Source organism: Camellia sinensis, chromosome 11 (assembly GCF_055761805.1).
Source record: "Camellia sinensis isolate YWXY chromosome 11, ASM5576180v1, whole genome shotgun sequence".
Classification (NCBI taxonomy): domain Eukaryota; kingdom Viridiplantae; phylum Streptophyta; class Magnoliopsida; order Ericales; family Theaceae; genus Camellia; species Camellia sinensis.
The window spans coordinates 168,567,768-168,590,594 of NC_138971.1; the positions used below are offsets into that span (position 1 = coordinate 168,567,768).

A 22,827-nucleotide genomic window follows, 5' to 3' on the forward strand; every position below is an offset into this window, starting at 1 on the left:
GATTTATCAAAAAAGCTCCCTTTTTTTTTTTGCAACAAATTAAATAAATTATATTTTAATCCATAAGAAGAATAATAATTCTTTATATTTTTCAGTATTTTTATCAAAAAATGTTACAGATTCCATAAATTATTAAATAAATTACAGATTCCATAAATGTTACACTCATTTTGATCTTAACAATATTTATACTGTGCCTTTAGGCACGGGCATACACTAGGTAGTTTAAAAACAAACTTCTGGTGTTTCTGAATTTGCATTTGCGAGTCGACTGCGATCAAATTTGTATGTGCATATATGTTAATTTTGTTTATAACATTCAATTGTCATGCAAGGTTATAACATTCAATTGCCAAATTTCGATTACTATTTTTTAAATTGTTGTATTGTTTGGTATGGTGTGCAGAATCTGCTTCGAACCCCGATTGGAGCTCTCCAGTAGAGCTACTTCAGAGCTACACTAAACCTGAGGCTTCTATCTGTGCAAGGTAATATTTCTGTCTCTATTCCCTCTCTCTGTTGAAAAGAAAAAAATTAAATCCAAAAGAGTTCAAATAAAATTAAAAGAATTTTTCTGTAATATTCAAACAAGGGCCTCCGATTCCTCTAGACAATCACAAACCTTTGCCAGTTTTAAAGAGTTGCAACCTCTCTTTGGATCATTTAGAAGGTAGATTTTTTTCCCTTTTCAATTTTTTTTTTTATTGGCTCTGGATTTTAATGGTAGTTTAAAAACAAACTTCTGGAGTTTCTGAATTTGCATTTGCGAGTCGACTGCAATCAAATTTGTATGTGCATATATGTTAATGCAAGGTTATAACATTCAATTGCCAAATTTCGGTTGCTATTATAGAAAAATTGTCACTCACTTTTCCAATTCATTCGATTTTCACTAATTCTTCTTGCATATATTCTGCATACTAAGTTTTCGGGAGTACATAACATAGTTTTTGGTTTACTGGGCAAATTGATTGTAATGTTGCTTCAACTTACAAATAGATCATTTCATCCTAAAAGATGAGATCCATAGATTTAAATCTACATAACCAAACCTGCACCATTTTCCGATTCAAGATTATTGATTAGATAAATGGTAGGGAAGAGTTGAGAGGGAACTGCATATAAACTACACATCATTAGCTACCCCAGGGTTAAAGCAGAAATAATCTTCTTCACGGAAAAGCTTCCATTCCAAATTATTGTATAACTTGACATAATCCAACATTTGTTTAATAATGTGTCTAACTCGAAGACAATTTGGTAAAAAACCACTTCCATCGACCAAATGGAGTTTGTCAAAAGTAAAGCTACTAGAGTTCTATTAAGAGCACAAAGCAATTGTCAATTGGTTTTACACCAAATTCCAATACATGCCACAGTCAATAACTACCCAACAGTAGCATGTGCTTCCTTCCAGGGCCTAATCAACAAAACCCCTCAGCACCACAAAATCAATTATTAGCTGGCACAAACAGGAGAGAGAGAGAGAGAGAGAGAGAGAGAGAGAGAGAGAGAGATCAATACTTGGTAAATCAAGTGCATACCTTAGGAGCCATGTAACCAAGGGTTCCAGTTTCACTAGTCATGATTTATTTTCATTTTATATTGTTAGGTTTGAGTTTTCCAGAATTCTCTCTAACGCGCTGTTAACAGGTTATTTCTGCTCTCCTCCCTTTTTGATCTCATTGATGATTGAGATTTTATCCTTTTGATTGCCTAAGGACTTGGTGATTAGGGTTTATTGATTTTGACTGTATTGTGGTTTTGAAACTTATTTGTGCATTAATTTGTGGTTGAGAAAACAATATTGTTCATTATTGATTTCTAATAGCGATTAGGTTCTACAGTTTTTTTTCACATATATGGGATGCTTTTTTTTATTTATTATTTTTTTATTTGGGTAACAAGAAGAATTATGTTACAATTCGGAAATTATTGATTGTATTGATACTGATGTTATTTAGACTCTTCCCATTGTTATTTTTATGTCCTAAAATGCTTAACAAAGCCAAGATAGTTAGGTTTGTGTGAATGCATTTAACAGAGGGACAACGTTGAAACTTCTTAATATATTGAACGTTGAAAATTCTTAATATATTGAAAGTCAAGTTACTTATGTGTTTGTGGGATATTTATGTGTTTGTTTGATTTGGAAAACAAGAAGAATTATATTAAAATTGGGAAATTATTGGTGAAATTGATATTGATGATATTTACACTTACTAACAAAGTATGCACACCCACCTTCCATTGTTGTTAGGGATGTCCCAAAATAGTGTACCATCTTGAAGAGCCAAGAAACTAATACTGTTACCATCATTTTGTTTAGTTTGAATGCATTTAATAGATGGACAACTTTGAAAATCCTTACTATACTGTTAAAGTGTAAACATATTAATTCATTTGTTTTAAATTGGGATAGGTACGAAATTAGATGCATTCTTTATTTGTTTGTTTATTTTTAAATTGATGAGGGGCCGGTATTGTGATTTATGGGTGGAAAATTGAATTTAGGAAGGTGAGTAATCATTTAGTTTGTTGATCTGACATCACAGTAATTTATAATCTGCAAGATATTTGAGAAATTATTGAGAGGAGTTAGAATTCCATAGAGAAACTGATGGATTTGCAAAAATTCTGATTTATATCACTTGGGAGAACAGGAAAGTAGGTACTTGCAATTTGTACATGTTTGAATGATTTGGAAATTCTAGACGTAAGAGAGAATTTTTTATGATGGAGATTAATTTAGCTAATTAAATCTCTTACCGTTGATTGGAAAATTAGTACATTATTGAATTAAAATTGGCATATTCTAAGCTAACATAAAAAATTCATGTATTTGCGTGCAATGAAAAACAAATAGTTGACGAATAACATAGAATGGATGAACATTCAAATCTGATGCATTGCATTTAAAAAATTGTCCCATGTTCCCATCACAGAAATCGAATTTTGCCAGATAAAGAAGAATAATTTCCTTATTTTTAAAAAAAATGTGAATGATAAACACAATTTTTGAAATTTGATACATATCCTATTTATATCATTATGTGAAGAATTGTGGATACTTTTCTAAAGGTTTCGAATATTTTTCAGAGTATCACTGTAATTTTCCCAACATGAGAGCTATGCTACGCTACACTACACTACCCCAAAAAATAAAATTGAATAATTTGAGATGTTCTAATCTGTTCAAACACGCTTCTATTGTTGTGGAACTTTTTTCTTTTTTTCTTCTTTTTCCTTTTTCATATTATTAGCCTGTAGTTTTTTATGAGAAGATGGAAAAGTTGATGATGCCATGATCGGGAATTACCAGATTGTTTGTTGTAATTTCTACTGTAAAAAATGTGATTTGTGTGTGTGTGCGTGCGTGCGCCCACATTTGAGATGTTCCTATCTGTTCAAACAATCTTTGTATGTTGGAATAAGGTTGCAGTTTTTATCATATTCCAGGTTATGTATTTCCTTTTACCTTTTATCATCTCTTTACTTAAAGGTTTTTATTTTTATTGGAATTCTTCTTCTTCTTTTATTTCAATTTTTATTTTTTATTTTTTATATTAAAAAAAATGGGATTCGTGCATTTTAATCTTAATATTATTTAAAGTTTGGTAGGCTTATATACCAAACTGGGTTCCATTTTTTTAAAAAAAAAAAAATTGGTGGGTTTGGATCCGATCAACATTCTTTATTTGTTTATAGATTTTTAAATTGAATGTTTAAATATGTTATCATACACTTGGACTTCATTCTAAGTAGTTTGCTTTCTGATTAAATGTGGTGACTATGGACTTCATTTTATCATGTTTGATTTCTACCTCCTCCTCCATCATATAACAGAGTAAAATTGATTTGTTAATTAGGTATTATCTGGATATCACCACCACCACAGCCACCGTCATCGTCTTTGCTTCAAACCCCCTCCGGTACCTCTCTCTCTCTCTCTCAAACCCTGTGTCTCTAAGGTTTAAATTGATGTTCTTTGTGGCTGTGTTTGTTCAAACCAGTGAGAAAAAAATGTCTTTGTTATAGTTCTCTCTCAAATCCTGTGTCTCAGAGGTTTAAATTGATGTTGTTTGTGGCTGTGTCTGTTGAAACCAGTGAGAAAGAATGTCTGGGTTCATCATGTTTCGTGACGATCTTGATGATGCATTGTGTGGTGTTGTTAGAAGATGTATAAGAGTAGAGTGTTTATTACTGCTTCTTTATTACATTTGTGATTTTAATTTGTTTAGTTATGCAATATTGGTAATTGGTAAGTTGTGGTGAGTTCCATTTATTTAGGATTTAGCTTTACTCTTAGAACTGGACTACTACAAACTTTTATATGATATTTATGCTATGGATGATATGAGACAATGGTGATTACATTTTTGTACCGTATTAACCTTTTTAATATGAATGGATATTTATGGTCAAATGCTGTATTTAATTCCAAGTGTTAATTGAAGAAGTTTGGAATTGTTGTTCATTTTATTGAGTATTGGAATTGCAAGGTGGTCAACTTAATTTTAGATGAAGCTGCTAAGAGGCCAACATAAATGCTTTAGATAATACAGTGAGGTGTAATGAAAAAAACTTGGTTAGATATGATTTAAGAAGAGTATAGTTTTGCATGTTGAATGGGGTGGAAAAGATTTCATGCTGCCTACATCAAGTATACAGGAGTGGAGGCAACTCGAGTGTTTTGTTTCAGTATTATTACTGATTGTAGTTAATGTGCGCTTTGTTTTTTTGACGTTTCCAATTTCCACATGTATATACACATATTCATATGTATGTTCAAATTTATCTCATCCGAATTTAATGCTTTAATATGACATTTTGTATTTTATGTTTCAGTGAGGCTCCTTGGACTCTTCAATTGATTAATGTTCTTTTGCTAGCAAGGTTGAAGGTTTTATGCAGCAAATTAGCAGAGTTTGATTTATTAATAAAGTTTGGCTGCTTGAAATGTATGGTCAGGGTAAAGATCACTCTATTTCTTATGTTTGATTGCTAACACACAGACTCTTCACATTAAGGTAAAGACTCTTGGCTCCAAATTAGGTGGGTCTTTCCTGTTTGTGTTTTCTGCTTTTAAATTGGTCTTTCATCTAAAAAATTTTCAAATTGGTCTTTCCTGTTTGGAAGATTTGGCATTTGTTTTCAGAAATCTCACCAAAGGTCTTTACGATATTTAGTAAGGCCATGATTTTTGGGCTTTATATGTGTATCTCTATGAACTTTCTTTTTTCTCTTTTGAAATTTTTGGCTTTATACTTTAACTACATGTCTCTTTTCAGTTATGATATTAAGAAAGATGTATGAAACTATGGATTTAAAAGGAATGTATGAAGAGGAGTTGTTTTGAGGAGTTGCATTTTTGCTTCCCATCTTACTTTGTTGTTGTCTACTGCATAAATTTTTTTATGCAAGAAGTTGTGATGGATGTTAGCATCCATATCTTTTAGAGAGAGTCATTTGAATCTTCGACTAAATCATTATGTGGTTCACATTACATGCATTTGGATATGAATAAGGTTTCCAACAGTGACTTGTGTGTGTGTGTGTGTTTGTATCAACAATGATTCATCCCACTAAAAACATTACCACTAATAGCACTAATGCATTAAAAAGGTAAAAAAAAAAAAAAAAAAATACAACTCCAAGACCAAAATATCACATCATTAATAACAGGACCCACTGTCACCTAATTAGTGGGAGCACTAATTAGTGCTCCCAAGCATTTTTCGTGATTGTATATATATATGAAACTGTAATGTTGAATCAGCATGACACGTGAAACAGGAGTATGAAAACATCATATTTGGCCTCATGATCACTTTGGAGGACCATCAACTTGGTGATTCCTAAGAATGTAATAATAGTTATAAAGTGATTTTCCTTTTTAAAGGTTATTCTACATGTACACATGTTGAAAATAAAAAGGAAAATGTATCATCATAATGGAATAAAAAGGAAAATGTATCATCAAAAAATTATAAGCAGTTGACAGTCAATTAGCAAACTAAAAAATTATGAACAGTTAAAATAAATTTTCTTATGTAGTTATAATTTGATTGGCAACAGTAGCACTAAGTGGTGTGCATTTTAATTTTATTTTTTTTTTTAAATTGCAGAGCACTGGCTGGTATGTATTATTTGATATTTAATTTTTTTTATATTTGATTTGTTTGGAATTGTAAAATACAGTCTGTTAAATATATTTTTATAACTGTATTTTAATCTTAATATTATTTACACCGTGCCTTTAGGTACGGACATACGCTAGTATATATAAATATGAAATGCAAAGGATCAAAATCCTATAACTCATACCGACTGAATAGACATTAACTCACCCCCCTCTCTCTCTCTCTCTCTCCCCCCTCCCTCTCTCTCTCTCTCTCTCTCTCCCCCCTCTCTCTCTCTCTCTCTCTCTCTCTCTCCCCATCTACTACTAGTACATAACTCTATCTAGAAAAGGTTTGAAAGCAATTCAAAAACGCTTTAACCCTTCCCTAAACTCACTTGGGTATACTACTACAGAGTCTACACACAAACCACCTTTGGTGTGAGTACAATCAATCTGTGTCATCGAGAATTTGACTTTTGTTGGCACACTGGGATTCTTCCCAACAACAAAATCTCCAACGTGGCAGTGCATCCATTTTCCGGGCTCGTTCAAGAAGCACTGAGATATGGCTTCCTGCCCATCTGAAGTCGAAAGCTGGAACCGCACAGGCTTTTTATCCCAACCGTGGATGTGCTCAGAGTTGCAGACCCGACGGCCAAACCTCTTTGAGGCCCGGCCCAAATGCAGCCTGAAGAATAGGCTATAGGTCCCAGGTGGAAATGGGAACTCCACCTCTCCATCGACTTCAAACCACCAGATTTGCTGGAGATAAGCAACTGTGTCGAATCTGCAGGGAAGGGAATTGAAATCAATTCAGTTACTGCATTCCTTTTTCAAACAGATAAAAATGAAAAAAATAAAAGAAATCATCATTTGCATATGGTTTTCACTTTTTTCCGGGTGAGAATATCTTTTTTGATAATGTTTATTTTCAAAAAAAGATTCAAAAAATTGATTTTGAAAACGAAACCAAATTGAGGGAAATATTTCATTGAACCAATACTGTGGTTCCATATAAAAGAACTTATTGTGCTACCTTTTCCGTTCTAGAAAGTGTTAAGGATCCAATCCAATATAACAAAAACCAAAATAAAAATTTAAAAATTATGGTATAAACACATGGGTGGATGTAAGAATTAACAATGTCAGTAAGAACAAATGAAATATTTGCTCAAATTTTAGCAAGGGAAACTACATGCAGGTCGGAGTTCAGAGAAAAAATTACCAATGCATGGAGCAGTACAAGTGATACTTGGATTCTCACAACCTTTCATTTGCACCCCCCACCCACAGACATATTTGTAGCCCCCATGTGTTAGTAATTTTTTTTCTCATCTCCCACCTGTATGTATGTAGTTCCCCCTTTTAGCAACTAGAAGGCATTGAGCTTAATCACCATAAAGGCCACATAACTAGCACCGCACAAAACATACAGAAAAATTTAACTATCGCATTATAGCTAACTTTGGAAGGTCCTCAAGATCCATTATTAGAAACAAACAAAAACAAATGAATGATCTGTAATTGTGTGCCAAAACCATTCTCATCATCAATGCATATGTTTAAGCTGTTTAGATATTCATACAAAAACTCAGAGTCAAGATCTGGAATCCAACAATTTCCACAATAAAATTGATCCAAACCGGGGACATTTGCTCATAAACAACTTACGTATGCTCAGCGAAAGAATTTAATAGGATAATAATACTTCAAAAACAACAACACAACTTGTAATTTGTGAATAATTTTCGATATCTATTGCTAGTCTGAGGAGCAAATAGGCACCTCTGATCCATGATGATGAAAAGTAAGCTAATCCCAATTGTTCAAATGCATACGAGAAATGAAACATCAAACAACCCCAAAATTACAAAAGATTAATGAGGGAATCACAATTGAAGAATCACAAGTCAGATAAAACTGACTAATGAAAGCAAATAACCTACTTTTTTGAGAGATCTCAATGAGAAAATGCTCCAAAAAATTGAATTTGATCAGCCAAATCCAATATATGTTCTGTTTTCAAGGTAATCCCAAAAAAAAAACAAAAACAAAGGCAAAAACAACGATTCTAAACCCTTACCTAGATTCTGTAGTAGGAATATGATTCCAATATCTTCGATCATCTATTCCGGTAATCGCCAACCCTTTCGAAGAAATTGACAAACAAACTCTTCCTGTAATCTTATCTAGCCACACTTTCTGCACATAATCCATTTCCACAACAATCACAATCAATAATTTTTTATTTTTTTTCCTTCCAAAAAATCACAATAAAAAAACGAAATAAACAATTCCCAGAAAGCAGAAATGAGAAAAAACAGAACCAAAAATTATTTTCTAGGGAAACAAACAGACGGTATAAGAAGGAAAATAAAACCTTAGTGCCTCCATCGAGGGAATTCTGCTGACACATCCTCGCGTACATATCTTTCATACACAATTTCGATGGAAAATCATCAAACACTCTTCGAATAAGAAAGTCGTAATTCGGAGGCAATTTTGGTTCCCACACAAAATCGGCCGAAGAAGCGAATCGAAAGGCTCGATTCAGACGAGAAAGTGTACAAATCTCCGGCGGATCCAAGTAAACAAGGATCGAAGCCACGCAACCCTCCGGCAAGTCCCCAAGACTCGGCTCCGGCAAGGGAGGTTTCTGAAAATTGTAGGGTGAGATGAGAAATGAAAACCCAGAACCCATTGAGGGAATTGAAAAGGATAACTAAGAAGAACCCAGAAGAAGAGAAGTGTTTGATCGGGCTTTTTCAGAGGTGTGAGATGGGAAGATGATGATATATATAGAGATATATAAATATATATATATATACAGAGAGAGAGAGAGAGAGAGAGAGAGAGAGAGAAACGATGGAGACAGTTGGTGGTGGTGTTTGTATACGTACGTGTACAGAATGGAATTTTGTCTGCTTCTCCTGTTTGTTAGAGAGAGAGAGAGAGAGAAGTGTTGGAATTGGGTGGGACTAAAACCAATATATTGACCAGGGGGAGATATAGAGATAGAAATTATATACTATTATGCATTCAGTTACATAGTCCGAAAGTCTTATTCGAATTTGGCTCGAATTTGAGAAGGAAGGAGGAAGAAAAAGAAGAAGAAGTAGAACTGGAGGGGCCATCAAAATCGGGTTGGAGGTGGAGGCGGGCGAGGCAGAGGAGGAGGCAGGGTTGCGATGCGACGATCGGCCGACGAGCTGCGACGAGCGACGAGTTGCGACAATCGGCCGACGACCGACGAGCTGCGACGACTCTCTCTTGCCTCTCGCCTCTGTTTCTCTTCTCCTGTGTTCAAAACGAAGAAGAAGAAGAAGAAAAGAAAGAAAAGGAAGAAAAAGAAAAAAGGAAAAAAAAAATTTTGAAACCCAAAACGACGTCGTTTTAGGTTTCGAGCCGAATTCGAGTCCCTGATTTCGGGCTCTCAAACATTTTTCATTATGCATTGTATTTGAAGAAATTAGTGGGCAGTACAACTGGTTTTTAGGAGGAAATGGTTAGTGGATAGAGGATAGGCATGAGTTAGAGATACAAAAAAAAAATATTTTTATTAAGAAAAATATTTGGAGATTTCAAATAAATTATTAAATATTTTACAAAATCTCTCATATGGATGTGCGATTTACATACATGTGATTTGTGTAGATTCCATATCTATGTAAGAAGTTTGGTAAAACATTTGATAATTTATTTGGGGTCCCTAATATAATTCTTTTATCAAAGGTCTCATAGAGGTTTGTTTGGGATGTGAATTGATTTTTTAATGTTTTGACTTTTTGATTATTTTAGCCTGTGATTAAAAAGTTTTGTTTGAGATGAATTTTTATAAAAAAAAAAAACTAAAATGATTATAATTTGGATGAGACATTTTGTTTTATTAATTTTTTAATTTATTTTATTTTATTTTTGACTATTTTAACAAAAAAATCCCAAACTTTTTCTTTTCAAACGAGCCCATAGAGTAGGTCTTACGTAACATATTTATATGAGATGCTTAATAAAATTTTTAGTGAAATTTTTAAAATTATAATATTTTCCATATGAATTTTTTTTCAATATTCTCCCGAATGCAGCCACCCATTGCGTGAGATCCACCCAATGAATGACTTGGATGCATTTAGAGCATTGTCACGTTAATGTCCCAAGATAACGAATAATTGCTCAATGAGTATAATTAGAATAATATTATGGGTTTTTTTTTTAAGGTCCTTGATATTATGATTTTATAGCATAAAGGACATCAAATATTTTTATGATGTCTAAGCTCCATCAACAATATTTTCATAATGTCTAAGGTCCCTCAACCTTGATCCAGATAAATTTTAGTCCAGAGAAAATTGGTCCAGAGAAATTTCAATCCAGAGAAAATTGGTGCAGAGAAATTTCAGTCCAGAGAAAATTGGTCCAGAGAAATTTCAGTCCAAATTTCTCTGGAAAATCTAATTATTCTCAGAAAATTTTCAGATCTGCTGCTACTTTTAGCATGCAAAATGCCCATGATTTTGTTTGGTATTGATTAGTACTCTTTCTCTCTTGCAGTTTTTCCTCATTGTCTTAAGCTTATGTCCAGAGAAAATCTGTTGGTTTTATAGGAAATCAAAAAACTAAGGATAATGAAAGAAGCTAATTTTTGAGACTGCAGAATGTTACTGAGAACAAGATCATCTTGTTCAAATGGTAAGCTAATTTCATCATGTTTAAGGTCCCTCAAGTTGTTCCAGAGAAAATTGGTCCAGAGAAAATTAGTCCAGAGAAAATTGGTCCAGAGAAAATTAGTCCAGAGAAAATTCACATCACAGAGAAATTTGGTTCAGAGAAATTCTGACTTTCCAGAGAAATTTTACAAATTTCTTTGATTTGAGAAAGGAAGGGAACATTAGAAAATTGATCCAGATAAAATTTCAAATACATGCACTTACATCCGTTGTGGTTCAAGGTAAAGCACAGAGATCAGCAACAACCCTTCCCAATATCAGCAACAACCCACATTCTCTCTCTCTCAAGTCTCGGAATGTGTTTTAAACAAATTTTTCTGACTTCTGAATTTATCTCCAGAGAAATTCTGAATTTCTCTGGAACTGATATTGATGTTTGCAGATTCATCCACCAAATTTCTCTGGACATAAATTGATGACCAACCTCGTGGAAGCAGGTGTAGGTTGCAGAAAATGCAATCTAAAATGCAGATTGGCATCTTAACCGAACCCAAACAAAAACCATGATCCCCAAATGCATTGTTTGCTTACCAAGAAAATGCATCAACAAAACAGAAGAAAATAGTAGGCATGATGAATCTCCAATTTCAGTAATAAAACCCAAAGAAACAGAGACATTTCACCTTCACTAATCCTAATCACTTTTTTTTTTTTTTTGGTTGAAGTAAACATAAACACATAACAAAAATTATACTTTATTTTCTTACATCACATATTTCTCAGGAAACAAACAGTGGTACATTACCAATTTTCCAATCACTTTGCCTTAAAAAATGTCTTCTACAAACCCACCAATTTCAAAGAATTCAGACTCTGACTACACCTCTTCGATTCAATGTACACATATACAAAACAAAAATATTTTTATTGGATTTAAGAAACATTAAATGGAATTACCCGAGTCGCATGGAACTGTAATTTGAAAACAAATTTGATCTTGTTCTTCTCGCTCCTCCATAGCGCCGACTTGAACATCTTCTCCTTTAAGCCTCAATTTCATATCGTCTTCCTCGAAATTAGGGTTCACCGGAGTTCCGCCGGAAACATCTCTCAGTGCTTGAAGGGCAATCTTTTGTGCTGTTTCCCTTCAACACAGCTGAGAAGAAAAGCTAGACTCCACCACCGAGTTTGCGGAATGCAAGAGTGGCAATTTCTCTCAACATGGGTGGAGATGCACAGAATTCATCAAACTCAAGGGTGACTTCACAATCAGAGTCGTCCCAATCTGCTAGTTTGCCCTCCAATGACAACAACACTAGTCTGGCCCTGAATTTACCCGGAAAACTAAGCATTCTGGGCAATGGCTGGAGAAAGTTGAGGAAGCAGCTTATGATGCGGCTGATCTATTGGATTTGATGATAGCAAACAATAATTTTTGCAAAACCTTGTTATCCGGAAGCTTAATTCTATCACCTGTGTCTAATTTGTTGGGTATGGGGGGTGAGGGACCTTAGACTACAAAAGAATATATTGTGGACCTAATCCATTACTAAAAGGTGGATAGGGACCTTAGACCGATTTTTCCTAATATTATATGCATCAATTAATGTATTAATTAATATATTAATTGATGATGTGATATAATTTAAAAGGTTTTTTATATTTATAATTTGTATAATGAGTGGAGTCAATAATAATGTCATAATTAGTATTGATATACTAGTTAATATATTAATTGGTGTATGTAATAATACCGTATAGATTATATTAAATAACATGATTTATATACACCTAATCTATAACATGAAAATTACAATTCTATTTGAGAAAAATGTTCGAGATTCTTAATAAACTTTCATAATTTCATTTATAATAATGTGTAATTATTAGGAATGGCAACAGACCGGGCTGGGTTGGGCCGGAGTCGGGGATCACACTTCCCGTCTCCGATCCGCAATTGTGAAAATCTCCCCGTCCCTAGCCCCAATCCCCGACGGGGGACCTATCACCGTCCCCCTCCCCACCCCTAACGGGGATCGGGTTTCCCTAACTCTGAAAATTTCCTTGCCTAAATTTGTTTCAACAACACCATCAACAACAACAACATCATCATAATTCCCAATTGTTTCATTTTCAACGTTAACATCAACAAAATCATCAATAGATCCACTACCAAAAAAAAAAAAAAAAAAAAAAAAGAGAACAAAACACACATACATACATGTATACATACATACACAAACAGATTTGTCCACTACCAAAAAAAGAATGGACAGAACACACACATGCATGTATACATACATACACAAACAGATCTGAGGAGGACGAAGGTGATGGACGACGGAGGTGATAGACAACGGAAGCAATGGACAACTGTGACGACAACGGCGAAAACGCTGAGCCGATGGATGAAGGCTATGACTGCGACGACGGAAGAAGACGATCGGCGTCGCGGACAGTGGCAACGATGGCGCTAAGGAGGATAAGAGGTGCGAGAGAGAGAGAGAGAGAGAGAGAGAGAGAGAGAAGTGAAGTGAGATGAGGGTTTGGTAATTGGTTTATATATATAGGGGTAAAATAGTAATTTCACTTCGGAGACAAACGGGAATGGGGACATGGACGAGCCGGGTACAAGGCTGGGACACTTATCCCAGTCCCCGGCCCGAAACTAATCGGTGATTGATTTTTAAATGCTATCCCCGTCCCGTTAGGGATATTTTTCAAAAAAAACTGCTCAAATCGGGATCGGAAGTCAGGTCCCCGTTGTGCCGAGTTCAAATTGCCATCCCTAGTAATAATAAGTGTTAATTTGTAATTTGTTATATACTCAATAGGATCTATTTTCTTACTACATCATTGTAGGTAGGAAATGCTATAGGTGTCAAATTTTCTATCAAACAAATAACTAAATGTCTCACATGGGTGTGAACTCTACAAAATTACGAACCCCACATCCATCCATGTGAGACATTTGATCATTTGTTTGGTAGAAAATTTAGTATCCCTAACATTACCCTTGTGGGTATATTTAGAAATCTTAAATGTGAGTTTCTAGTATTACTCCTTTATGTGGTAATCAATCCCATTAGATTCCCTTAATTGGTAATCAATCTTAGTCACGTCATTAGAAGTGGAATTGGAGAACTCAATTAGGGGATGCAACATATCTCATGTGAAGTATTCTTATATTCTTCTCTCCCTCTCATCTTTAGCACTCTTAATTCCAATTTATTGTAGGTGAAATTAGGGGGTTAAATTAAGTGGATGAATCATTTTCCTTTGTTAATGGTTAAAAAAAAAAAAAATTATATTGTAGTGACCTTTTCTTAAAAAAATATATGTCAATTTTTTTAATCTAGAATAATTTAAAAGTATTTTACTTTTTTTATAATTAAAAAAGTCAATAAAAAAGTTACAAAAAATATTTATCAAACTAACCTTAAGAAAAACTTTATGATACATATCATATATTCTATTAATAAATATTGGTAGTCTTGGCGCAATCAAATTTATAGTGAAATTGATTATGAGGGGTGGTTGGTTACTTTTGTTGTAATTTTTGTTATCTTGCAAATTAATTTTAGTTATAAACCTATGTGGGGGGTTTGTTTGATTATGAAATTTTGTGGTGTTTTCATTGATATCACCTATTTATTTATTTATTTATTTTTTTGCACATTTTCCCTCTTGAGAGAGAGATTTATGCCGTACAGTGGGCTGAGCTACACCAACATGAAACACGGTGTTAGGCCATTTGAGGAGAGCCTGGGACGCATCATTGGGCCGGACTGAGGTTATCCAAGATGCGTTTGGCCATGTTGTACCCGCACAAAATGTGGTGCAGGGTATCAAGCTAGACCTACGCAGAATATTGTGTCGGCCAAACTCGACCTAGCTGTACCAGCCAACAGGCGGAGCTGCCCCAGCATTGAGGTTTGAAGTAGCGGAGTCATGCAATGACCGAGCTGCAGACTGTTCGGGCTATTATCACCGAGGCAGGCGGTCCGTGAGATCGTGGTTAGTAGCCGAGGTGCCAGACGACGTGCTCACCTCTAGTCGGTTATGATAGACTGATTATGATCCAGCACGGCACGAAGCAACCAACGTAGTGTTAGTGGTTCACAAGTAACAGCCTGGTCGAGCATCCTACGTAGGCCAATAAAAAAGAAGAGAGAAATTCACTCCTGGTATGCGTCAATACCATTTGGCGGTGCGAAAAACACTGTTTGGAGGTTTTTGGTCTCTACACGTGTAAGAAATGTAGAGAGGAACATAGCGGCCTGTCCAGAGAAGGACAGCAGAAGTAGTGCACCCACAATCTCTGCGGCTGCATGGCCAGCCTTGAAAAGGAGGAGCATGCAGACGTCAAAGGTAAGTAATTTTGTGCAACTCTCTCTCTATAGTGCTCTCTGTCTTCTCTCTTCTCTTTGCGAGCTAACTTGACCGTTGGAGGGATTTTCCGGCAAACCCATCCGCTGGGTAACTCACCTTTCTTTTTGTTAATGTATATATGGTATATATTCTTACATATATTAGGCATTGATTTCCTATATATATTAAGTATTCTCATAGTTAGGTCTCTTATAGGATACTCTTTCTCATAGTTAGACTTTTAGTAGGATACTCTTTCTCAGTCTATATATACAGGCCTTCTATTGTATAGGACAAATTCATTCAACACAATTCATTCAATATAATATTATTTCCTCTCTCTCTCTCTACTATTCTAACATGGTATCAGAGCTAGGTGGTTTGCATGGTATATAACCATGTTCACCATGATATAGGTATACAATACATATTATTTTTCCTCTCTCTCTCTACTATTCTCATAACATGGTATTAGAGTTAGGTTAAGAACCCAGTAATTTCGCTTCACCGCTAGGCGGCAATCTCGCTCTGGCCGCCTGCCGGACCTCAACCTATTCCGCTGTCATGTTTTCCTTTCAGTATCACTTTATGGAGATCTCGTCCTCTATCCGCTGGTTTATTCCTACCCCAAATATCTCTATCAAATTTTTTTTTTTTTGTTTTTTGTTTTTCACTCGTAATACATTTTTTTTTTGTCTTTCACTCTATCTTTCTCTCTACTTCAATCTCAAATTGGTTTCTATCTTCAAACTTATTTGAGTTTGAAGGAGGGGTATTATACCTATATCATGGTGAACATGGTTATATACCATGCAAACCAGCTAGCCGCTTCCTTTGGCACACAATCCAAGCCGCTTTCTCTGGTGCACCACCAAACTCGCCCCCTGGCACACCATCCAAGCCGCCTCCTAGTGCACTCAGTCATATGTTGTGTGACGCCCCAAATTTTTTTTTTGGACATCATAATAAGATTTAGGGCTTAAAATCAATGTTGCCATCAAACATCACTAATATCCATTAATTAACAACCCAAAATTTTTAAGGTTTTCAAATTACAATTCCAATAGAACTTAAAACTTGGTCTCGGTACACAAAAAGAAATTTAAAACCACTGCGAAAGAAAAGGTAGAGAAATATAGGAAATGGCTTGTGGAATTTAGGGACTCTTCAAGCTAACCAAGGCTGAATGTCACCTTGCACGGCCTCGGCGTTTCCTTCGTTTTCTTCGGTACCTGGCATAAAACGCCAGGGCAACGAGAATGCCAATGAGCGACGAGCTCAGTAATATACTACAACCCGAAAATACCCACCCCGATAATAATACTCATAAATAATAAATATCGTATAATAACAGAATAGTAAGCAACATTTAGTAAGCATAACAGACATGCTAATAGTTGAAATAATAACAATAGATAAATAAATAAAGATGACAAATGGAAATAGTGATTCATCATAAGGAAAATGCATGCTTTTCTTTCTAATTTCTCATAGATTCAATTTATCAGATAAATTTAAGTAACTCCCCGCGGAGCACTATTTCCACTCAACCGCTAAGCAATGGCCACGGGCAATTCTGACTCCCCCTTGGTCAATTATTCAAATGTTACTTGATGCTCACGCACCAGGGTTACGTACCCGAGTCGTGACATCACGGTCTGCCCCAAGGGAACGGTCTATGTTGTGACACCCGCACCACCAACCTTATATCGCCTACACCGATAAGAGTCGAAATACCTTCCCGTGCCATGTCAGGGTTCGCAACTCACTTGCGCAAGATTCTAAACCGGGCTCACCCCATTACTTGTAAACTTTAATGCATCTATTCAATTTCGTGTTTCTTTACTTCATCGAATTCACATTTTAATGCATGTGTGAGTTTTAGTTTGAGAACCATGGTGACATAAGGTTTATATAGCACAACACAATCATATATGGCAACCAAAATAAATATGATAGAGTGTCTTAGGAGTCATCGCAAGATTTCTTAAGAATTCGCATACTTCTCCCTTCAGCACTGTATGGTTAAACAAAAAAAATATGAAACCCATACCATACGATGTTCAACCATTATAATATTTTAACTGGTGCTAGTTCATCGAGTTAGGAAAATATTTCGAGAAGAATACCAGGGCTAAAAACGATTTTAAAATGGAGAATATTTTTTTGGAAGAAAACTGGTTTTCTGGACAGTGAGTTTCATTCACTTCCAGCACAGATGTTCTGTGTTCGAAAAATAAAAAGGGTCCTCAAACGGTGTCGAAAAGAGGAATGGTCAGAAAGGTTTGCTAAATTTTTGAGTTTAGAACATATCTACAGAAGAGTGTGAAGACTGAAAACCAGTCGAAGATGGTCAAATAACTTTTATAAGAAAACTGGACAGATTCTGTCACATTTTGGAAAAATTGGTGTTTCTCTCTCAATACTTAATAAAAAATTATGAAACCAGCGGCGTTTGAAAGGTAACTTAAAAATATAACTTTTCCAAGTGGTCGTACAGAAAAATACTATTTGTAGAGAAAATGGGACCTGTTTGAAGTCGCTGCTTCTGCTGTGTTGTAAGTGATGCTTAGGGAAAATATTTGTTTTGGTAAGAAAATGGTGTCCGATAATTTTGTAAAAATTTTACACAGTGTACAACATCTAAATATACTTCCAGTATACACAGATTTTTAACATCAATTAATTTCAATTTATTAGAGCTCTCTTTTCGCCCGATAAAGTCTAAAACAGTGAGAAAAATCTATACTTCAAGTAAAGGGGGTCATTCTCATCTCATTTTACTCTTTTGCAAGATTATTTCAACAATGGAGAATATTAATTACATAAAAAGAACAATAGCTAAGCCATATATTTATATCAAGAAGGAATATGAAACTATAGCACAATGAAATTCTCATCCTATCAAAGTTTTAAACATGCATGGACTATGTTGCTATAGATGACTTAACCATGCTTAGGCTTGCATATATATTACATAAATTCAGTTAGAGGAATCTAAGGGAGGGTAGAGGTGATGTATTCTTACTTTAGTGAGGTAAAACAATCCCAAGTGTTGGCCCTTCTTCCCTTCTCTTCTCTCCTTTCCCTCCCTCTCTCTCTTTTCTCAGCCGTGGAGAACAAAGCAAAGGGGCTGGATTGTGTTCTATATGTAGGAGAGCTTGGAGAATTTAATTTATTTTTATTTTATTTTCTCTTCTTTGCTTGGAATTGTCATCTACAAGTATGGGCTAGGGGTTTAGAGTATGCTTGCATGCCATAGCATGCCTTTGCAACAGCTTTATTGGGCAGAAGTCAGCCAAAAAAAATTCTGACTTCTTCTTCTAGCTTAGGCACTCTCATCCAATGATTTAAATGGTAGCTGGCAGCTTGCAGGTTGCTGCCGTGGCTGCCTTATCAAGGCTTGGAATGCCATTGCATGCTCACCTCTTAGGGAGGTTGAGTGTGCACTTGGGGAAAATAAGCATGCAAGCCATGTTACCTAGATAAAGAGAAAAGGAAGTGGCAGTCAGCCACTTTCCTTGCAACTTGATCATTTCTTTTTTTTTTTTTTTTTTTTGAATTGAATTGAATTGAATTGAAATTGGTGTTAATACAATATTAATATGTATATATAATTTATTTATTTGTTTACTTATTTAATATTATTATTTGCAACTGGATGGTTTTCTTCCTACTGAATTCTAACTAGCTTATTTACTATCAATTTAATCCATTTAGTTTTCACAACTGTATTTTGATACAGAATTTTAATCACATCAAGATAAATAATTTTATTTAAAAGAATTTAATATTGACATTAATTATGGTCCTATTAATATTATAATTTAATGGTTTAACAATCACTATTGATTGGCTTAATATTATTATTAATAAACTAATTAGTTGTCTAAAAATTTAGGTTCTTACATGTTGCCATCATCGTTCAGCACCACGTCATAAGTTATGTGTATGTTACGCTTGTTGGTTCAACATCTACTCTCTACAACGATTCGACATGATCCCGTAAACTATCCCAATATTGATTCCAGTTAGCTCTTACGCCGGTCCGGCCTGACCCCTTTAAACTGTCCCGGCATTAGTTCTAGCCAATTCCTACAATAGTCTGACATGACCATAAACTGTTTCTCGGCATTAGTTCCAGCCAATTTCTATATCGGTCCGGCATAACCCCTTTAAACTGTTCCGACATTGATTTTGGTTAGTTCCCACATCGGTCCAACATGACCCCTTTAAACTGTTTTGACCTTGATTCCGGTTAGCTCCTACATCGGTCCGGCATGACCCCTTTAAACTGTCTTGGCATTAGTTCCAACCAGTTCCTACAATGGTCTGACATGACCATAAACTGTCTCCCGGCTTTAGTTCCGGCCTCTGATCTATTTCAAGCGCACTTGCGCTCCCGTTCGGATTTAGCAATCTATTTGCCTTTTATTTTATTTAGTTTTATTTCATGTTTTAGTTTCACTCTCCAAACTCAAGATGTTTATCCTCCTTGAGTTTGAGAGGGGATGTTAATGTATATATGGTATATATTCCTACATATATTAGATATTGATTTCCTAGATATATTAGGTAATGTCATAGTTAAATCTCTTATAGGATACTCTTTCTCATAGTTAGACTTCTAGTAGGATACTCTTTCTCATCCTATATATACAGGCCTTCTATTGTATAGGACAAATTCATTCAACATAATTCATTCAATACAATATTATTTCCTCTCTCTCTACTATTCTAACAGTTTTGTTTACAGTATGACGAAATTCTAACAGAGTACGACAAGCTTGGAAGTAAGGAGGTACGGAGCAGGGCGAATATTTCTCTCCCATACACCTCTCCTAACTAATAAATTCTTTGTATAACAAGATCATATGACTAGCATGGAAGTTGAGGATAAAATAAAATTAAAGTTTATACTTGAACCAGACATAACAACCATGTTATTGTTAAAGAGAGAAAAATTAATGAACAATTATAATTCAGTTTACATTAAAAAAAAATTATTATAAATTTATTTAAAAAATTATAATTTTAATTATCAAATTGATAAAATTTATCTGTAATTATTTTTTACAAAATATATTGATAATGTTAATTTTCCAAGAAAATCAAAGCCAAAAGTTGTCAAATCTAATTCAAGTTTCAAAATGATCAGTCAAGTGATTGAACAAGACAAGCACACTAATAAATCAATCAACCGTGCTACGTAGCCCGAAGTATAAGGCTCGAATGGCTTGATTTTTTTATTATTTTTTTTTCTTTTTCCTTACACAGTTTCCTCTCTCTCTCTCTCTCTCATTCCTTGCCTTGATTTTTTTGTTTTGTGCTTCGACAAAGTAAAATGAGTTTGAATTCTGAACAAAATCAATCCCAAAATCAAGATCCAAACCCACAGAATCAGAATCAAAATCAAAATCAACCCACAAAATCAAAAAATCCAAACCCAAAATCAAGATCTAGCTTCACCCTCTCATTCAGCCTCTCCGTCCATGGCGATCTCCATCCACGCTTCTCTTTCTCTCTCACAAGGATTGTGTTTTAGTGGCTTTAGTTTAGTTACAGAGAGAGAGAGAGAGTACCATGTTTGTTCCCTTGTTTTGCTGAGAGAGATTTTCTGATTTGGCCATCTGTTTTGCTAGCTACACAAATTTGGAGCAACTTGGCTCATCCTCTTCTCCTTTTCTCCTTCTTCTCTTCTCCCCTCCATCTTCTCTTCTTCTTTTCTTTTTCGTCTTCTTCTTCTGTCTGTTCCATAGAGAAAACAGAGGGGAAGAGGAAAAGAAACAAAAAAAAAAAATTCTATCCAAAACGATGTCGTTTTGGGTAGTCGAGCCATTCAAGCCAACTTTTTTCGAGCTACCAAGCTTTATTCTAAATCGATATAGTCGAATGAACAAGGCGTGGACACAAGTAGTATCGAAGAGAGATGGGCTTCCTTCCGTGTATTGGGTCTCTATGGTTTATTATGGTTTCGTTTTACTAATTTAAATTGTTCGATATATAAATTGAGTATTTTATTTTTATAGAAAATTATATTTATTTGATATTGGTAATTTCTGAGTCGAAATATATTTTTATTAACAAATGCGTTCCGATTAAGGAATTATCGATATTCGATTAATGTAATTTTTTACAAAAACGAAGTATTCGATGAGTTTTACACATTAAACAATTTTGATCATTGAAATAGGATCCGTAATAGACCCATGGGTCCAGCAGTATGTTTCAGTTCACAAAGTGGATTGCGAATTGAAGAGAAACCTATCCCAATTGGAAATTGGTAGTCTTAAAATAGAGAAATTATTTAATCATTCTGGGGTAAGTTTAGGTGATGCTTGATATGAGTAGTTATTGATTTAAATAATGGGATCTATCATTTTTATTTTAGACTTTTACAAGTTGTTTGAGGCGTCCTAAATAAGTGTACTTTTTGACTTTTTAGACTAAAAAGTTGAGAAAAAAAATATGATTATTTGGGTTAACTTTTTGACCTTTTATGGAAAAATATGTAAAAAAAAATTATATAAATTAGTGTGTAAGAGACGATTTGTTTTTTGGGTTGTACGGCTATCCTTCATGCGCAAGTTGAATAGATGGTAAGGGTAATTGTCTACTTTTAAGGCATTTCACTAGACGGTGCTTTTTGGCTGGTGGGGGCCATCACGGGTCTCGTTTTGATAATCTAAACCGTTCAATGTGTAGCACTTGTCAAAAACTATATGCTTGTAAAAAAACACATTAATTGGATATTGATAGCTATCTAATGAGATTTGTCTTTTTTCAACCGTTAACTATAACACCATCTTTTTTTTATACAAAATTGTAGGGGTGGACGCGGGTTGGTTGCGGCCACGGAACCTCCAATCCACCATTCGTCCGCCAGATTGGCGGATTGGAGAAAATCAATCCGCATCCATCCGCCAATCCGGTGGATGTGGATTGAGCGGATTGGCGGTTTGGCGGATGGATGTGAATCGGTTTGGTGGTTTAAAATTTTATAAATTTTTAACATAATTCAACTTATGCACTTCCTCAAAAAAAAAAAAAAAAGTATTACAGTTAGTGACTTTAAAAAGTATTACAATCACTGTATGCCTTATCTAAAGAAAGAAAGTTTAAAACTTTAGAATATCACAATCACTGCATACCTCATCCACATATTACAATCACAGTATGATTCATTCACATAAAGTATCATAATTTGTGGTTCTTAAAATATAATAACAATTCAAACCACCAAAACCATGAACAGAGCAGTAGTTGAGATTGTATGTCTCTGTATTGTTACATCTATATATGTTTTTGAAAATAAAAACCAACCAGCATATATCATATTTTCTATTTTTTATTTTTAGAGTTAGATTTAAAAACCAAAAAATATAAATAAATAATACGTTTATTTTTTTTAATTCAAAAAATATATTCAAGTTGAAAATTTTTTTTCAACAGAATATTTAAACTCTTTTTCAATTGAAAACACAAACATAATATTTAAACAAATTGAAAACACAAAATCTTATAAATTACTAAGGGTGCTCGCGGTTTGGCGGTTTGGCGGTTCGGTTGCGGCCAAAGAAATCTCAAATCCGCCATCCGCCCGCCAAATTGGCGGATTAGAGAAAATCAATCTGCAGCCGTCCGCTCGTCATCACGCATCCGTCCAAA

General features: G+C 34.7%; 1 protein-coding gene and 1 long non-coding RNA gene across 2 annotated transcripts; one reads left to right on the forward strand and one right to left on the reverse strand.

The window, feature by feature from the left end:
• The first annotated feature begins 419 nt into the window (after nucleotides 1-419).
• On the forward strand, nucleotides 420-4,923 carry LOC145803342 (uncharacterized). The gene is made up of 3 exons (XR_014345450.1): nucleotides 420-488; nucleotides 3,870-3,932; nucleotides 4,849-4,923. It is a non-coding gene; the product is annotated as an uncharacterized LOC145803342 (long non-coding RNA).
• Nucleotides 4,924-6,203: 1,280 nt separating this feature from the next.
• On the reverse strand, nucleotides 6,204-9,147 carry LOC114273065 (F-box protein PP2-A13). Its single transcript, XM_028214832.2, has 3 exons — nucleotides 8,505-9,147; nucleotides 8,208-8,326; nucleotides 6,204-6,911 (listed from the first exon to the last, which is right to left on the reverse strand). Exons 1-3 carry the CDS (start codon nucleotides 8,823-8,825, stop codon nucleotides 6,488-6,490), a joined length of 864 nt encoding a protein of 287 aa, XP_028070633.2. The 5' UTR covers nucleotides 8,826-9,147; the 3' UTR covers nucleotides 6,204-6,487.
• Between the last annotated feature and the right edge of the window lie 13,680 nt (nucleotides 9,148-22,827).

What these genes read in the sequence shown, in the direction of transcription:
- LOC114273065 (XM_028214832.2), bottom strand. Translation starts at nt 8,825, where the DNA reads ATGGGTTCTGGGTTTTCATTTCTCATCTCACCCTACAATTTTCAGAAA. An exon ending in CCCTCGATGGAGGCACTAAG is followed by an intron (nt 8,327 to 8,504) that starts GTTTTATTTTCC and finishes GATTATGTGCAG; the next exon opens with AAAGTGTGGCTAGATAAGAT. An exon ending in ATTCCTACTACAGAATCTAG is followed by an intron (nt 6,912 to 8,207) that starts GTAAGGGTTTAG and finishes CCTTCCCTGCAG; the next exon opens with ATTCGACACAGTTGCTTATC.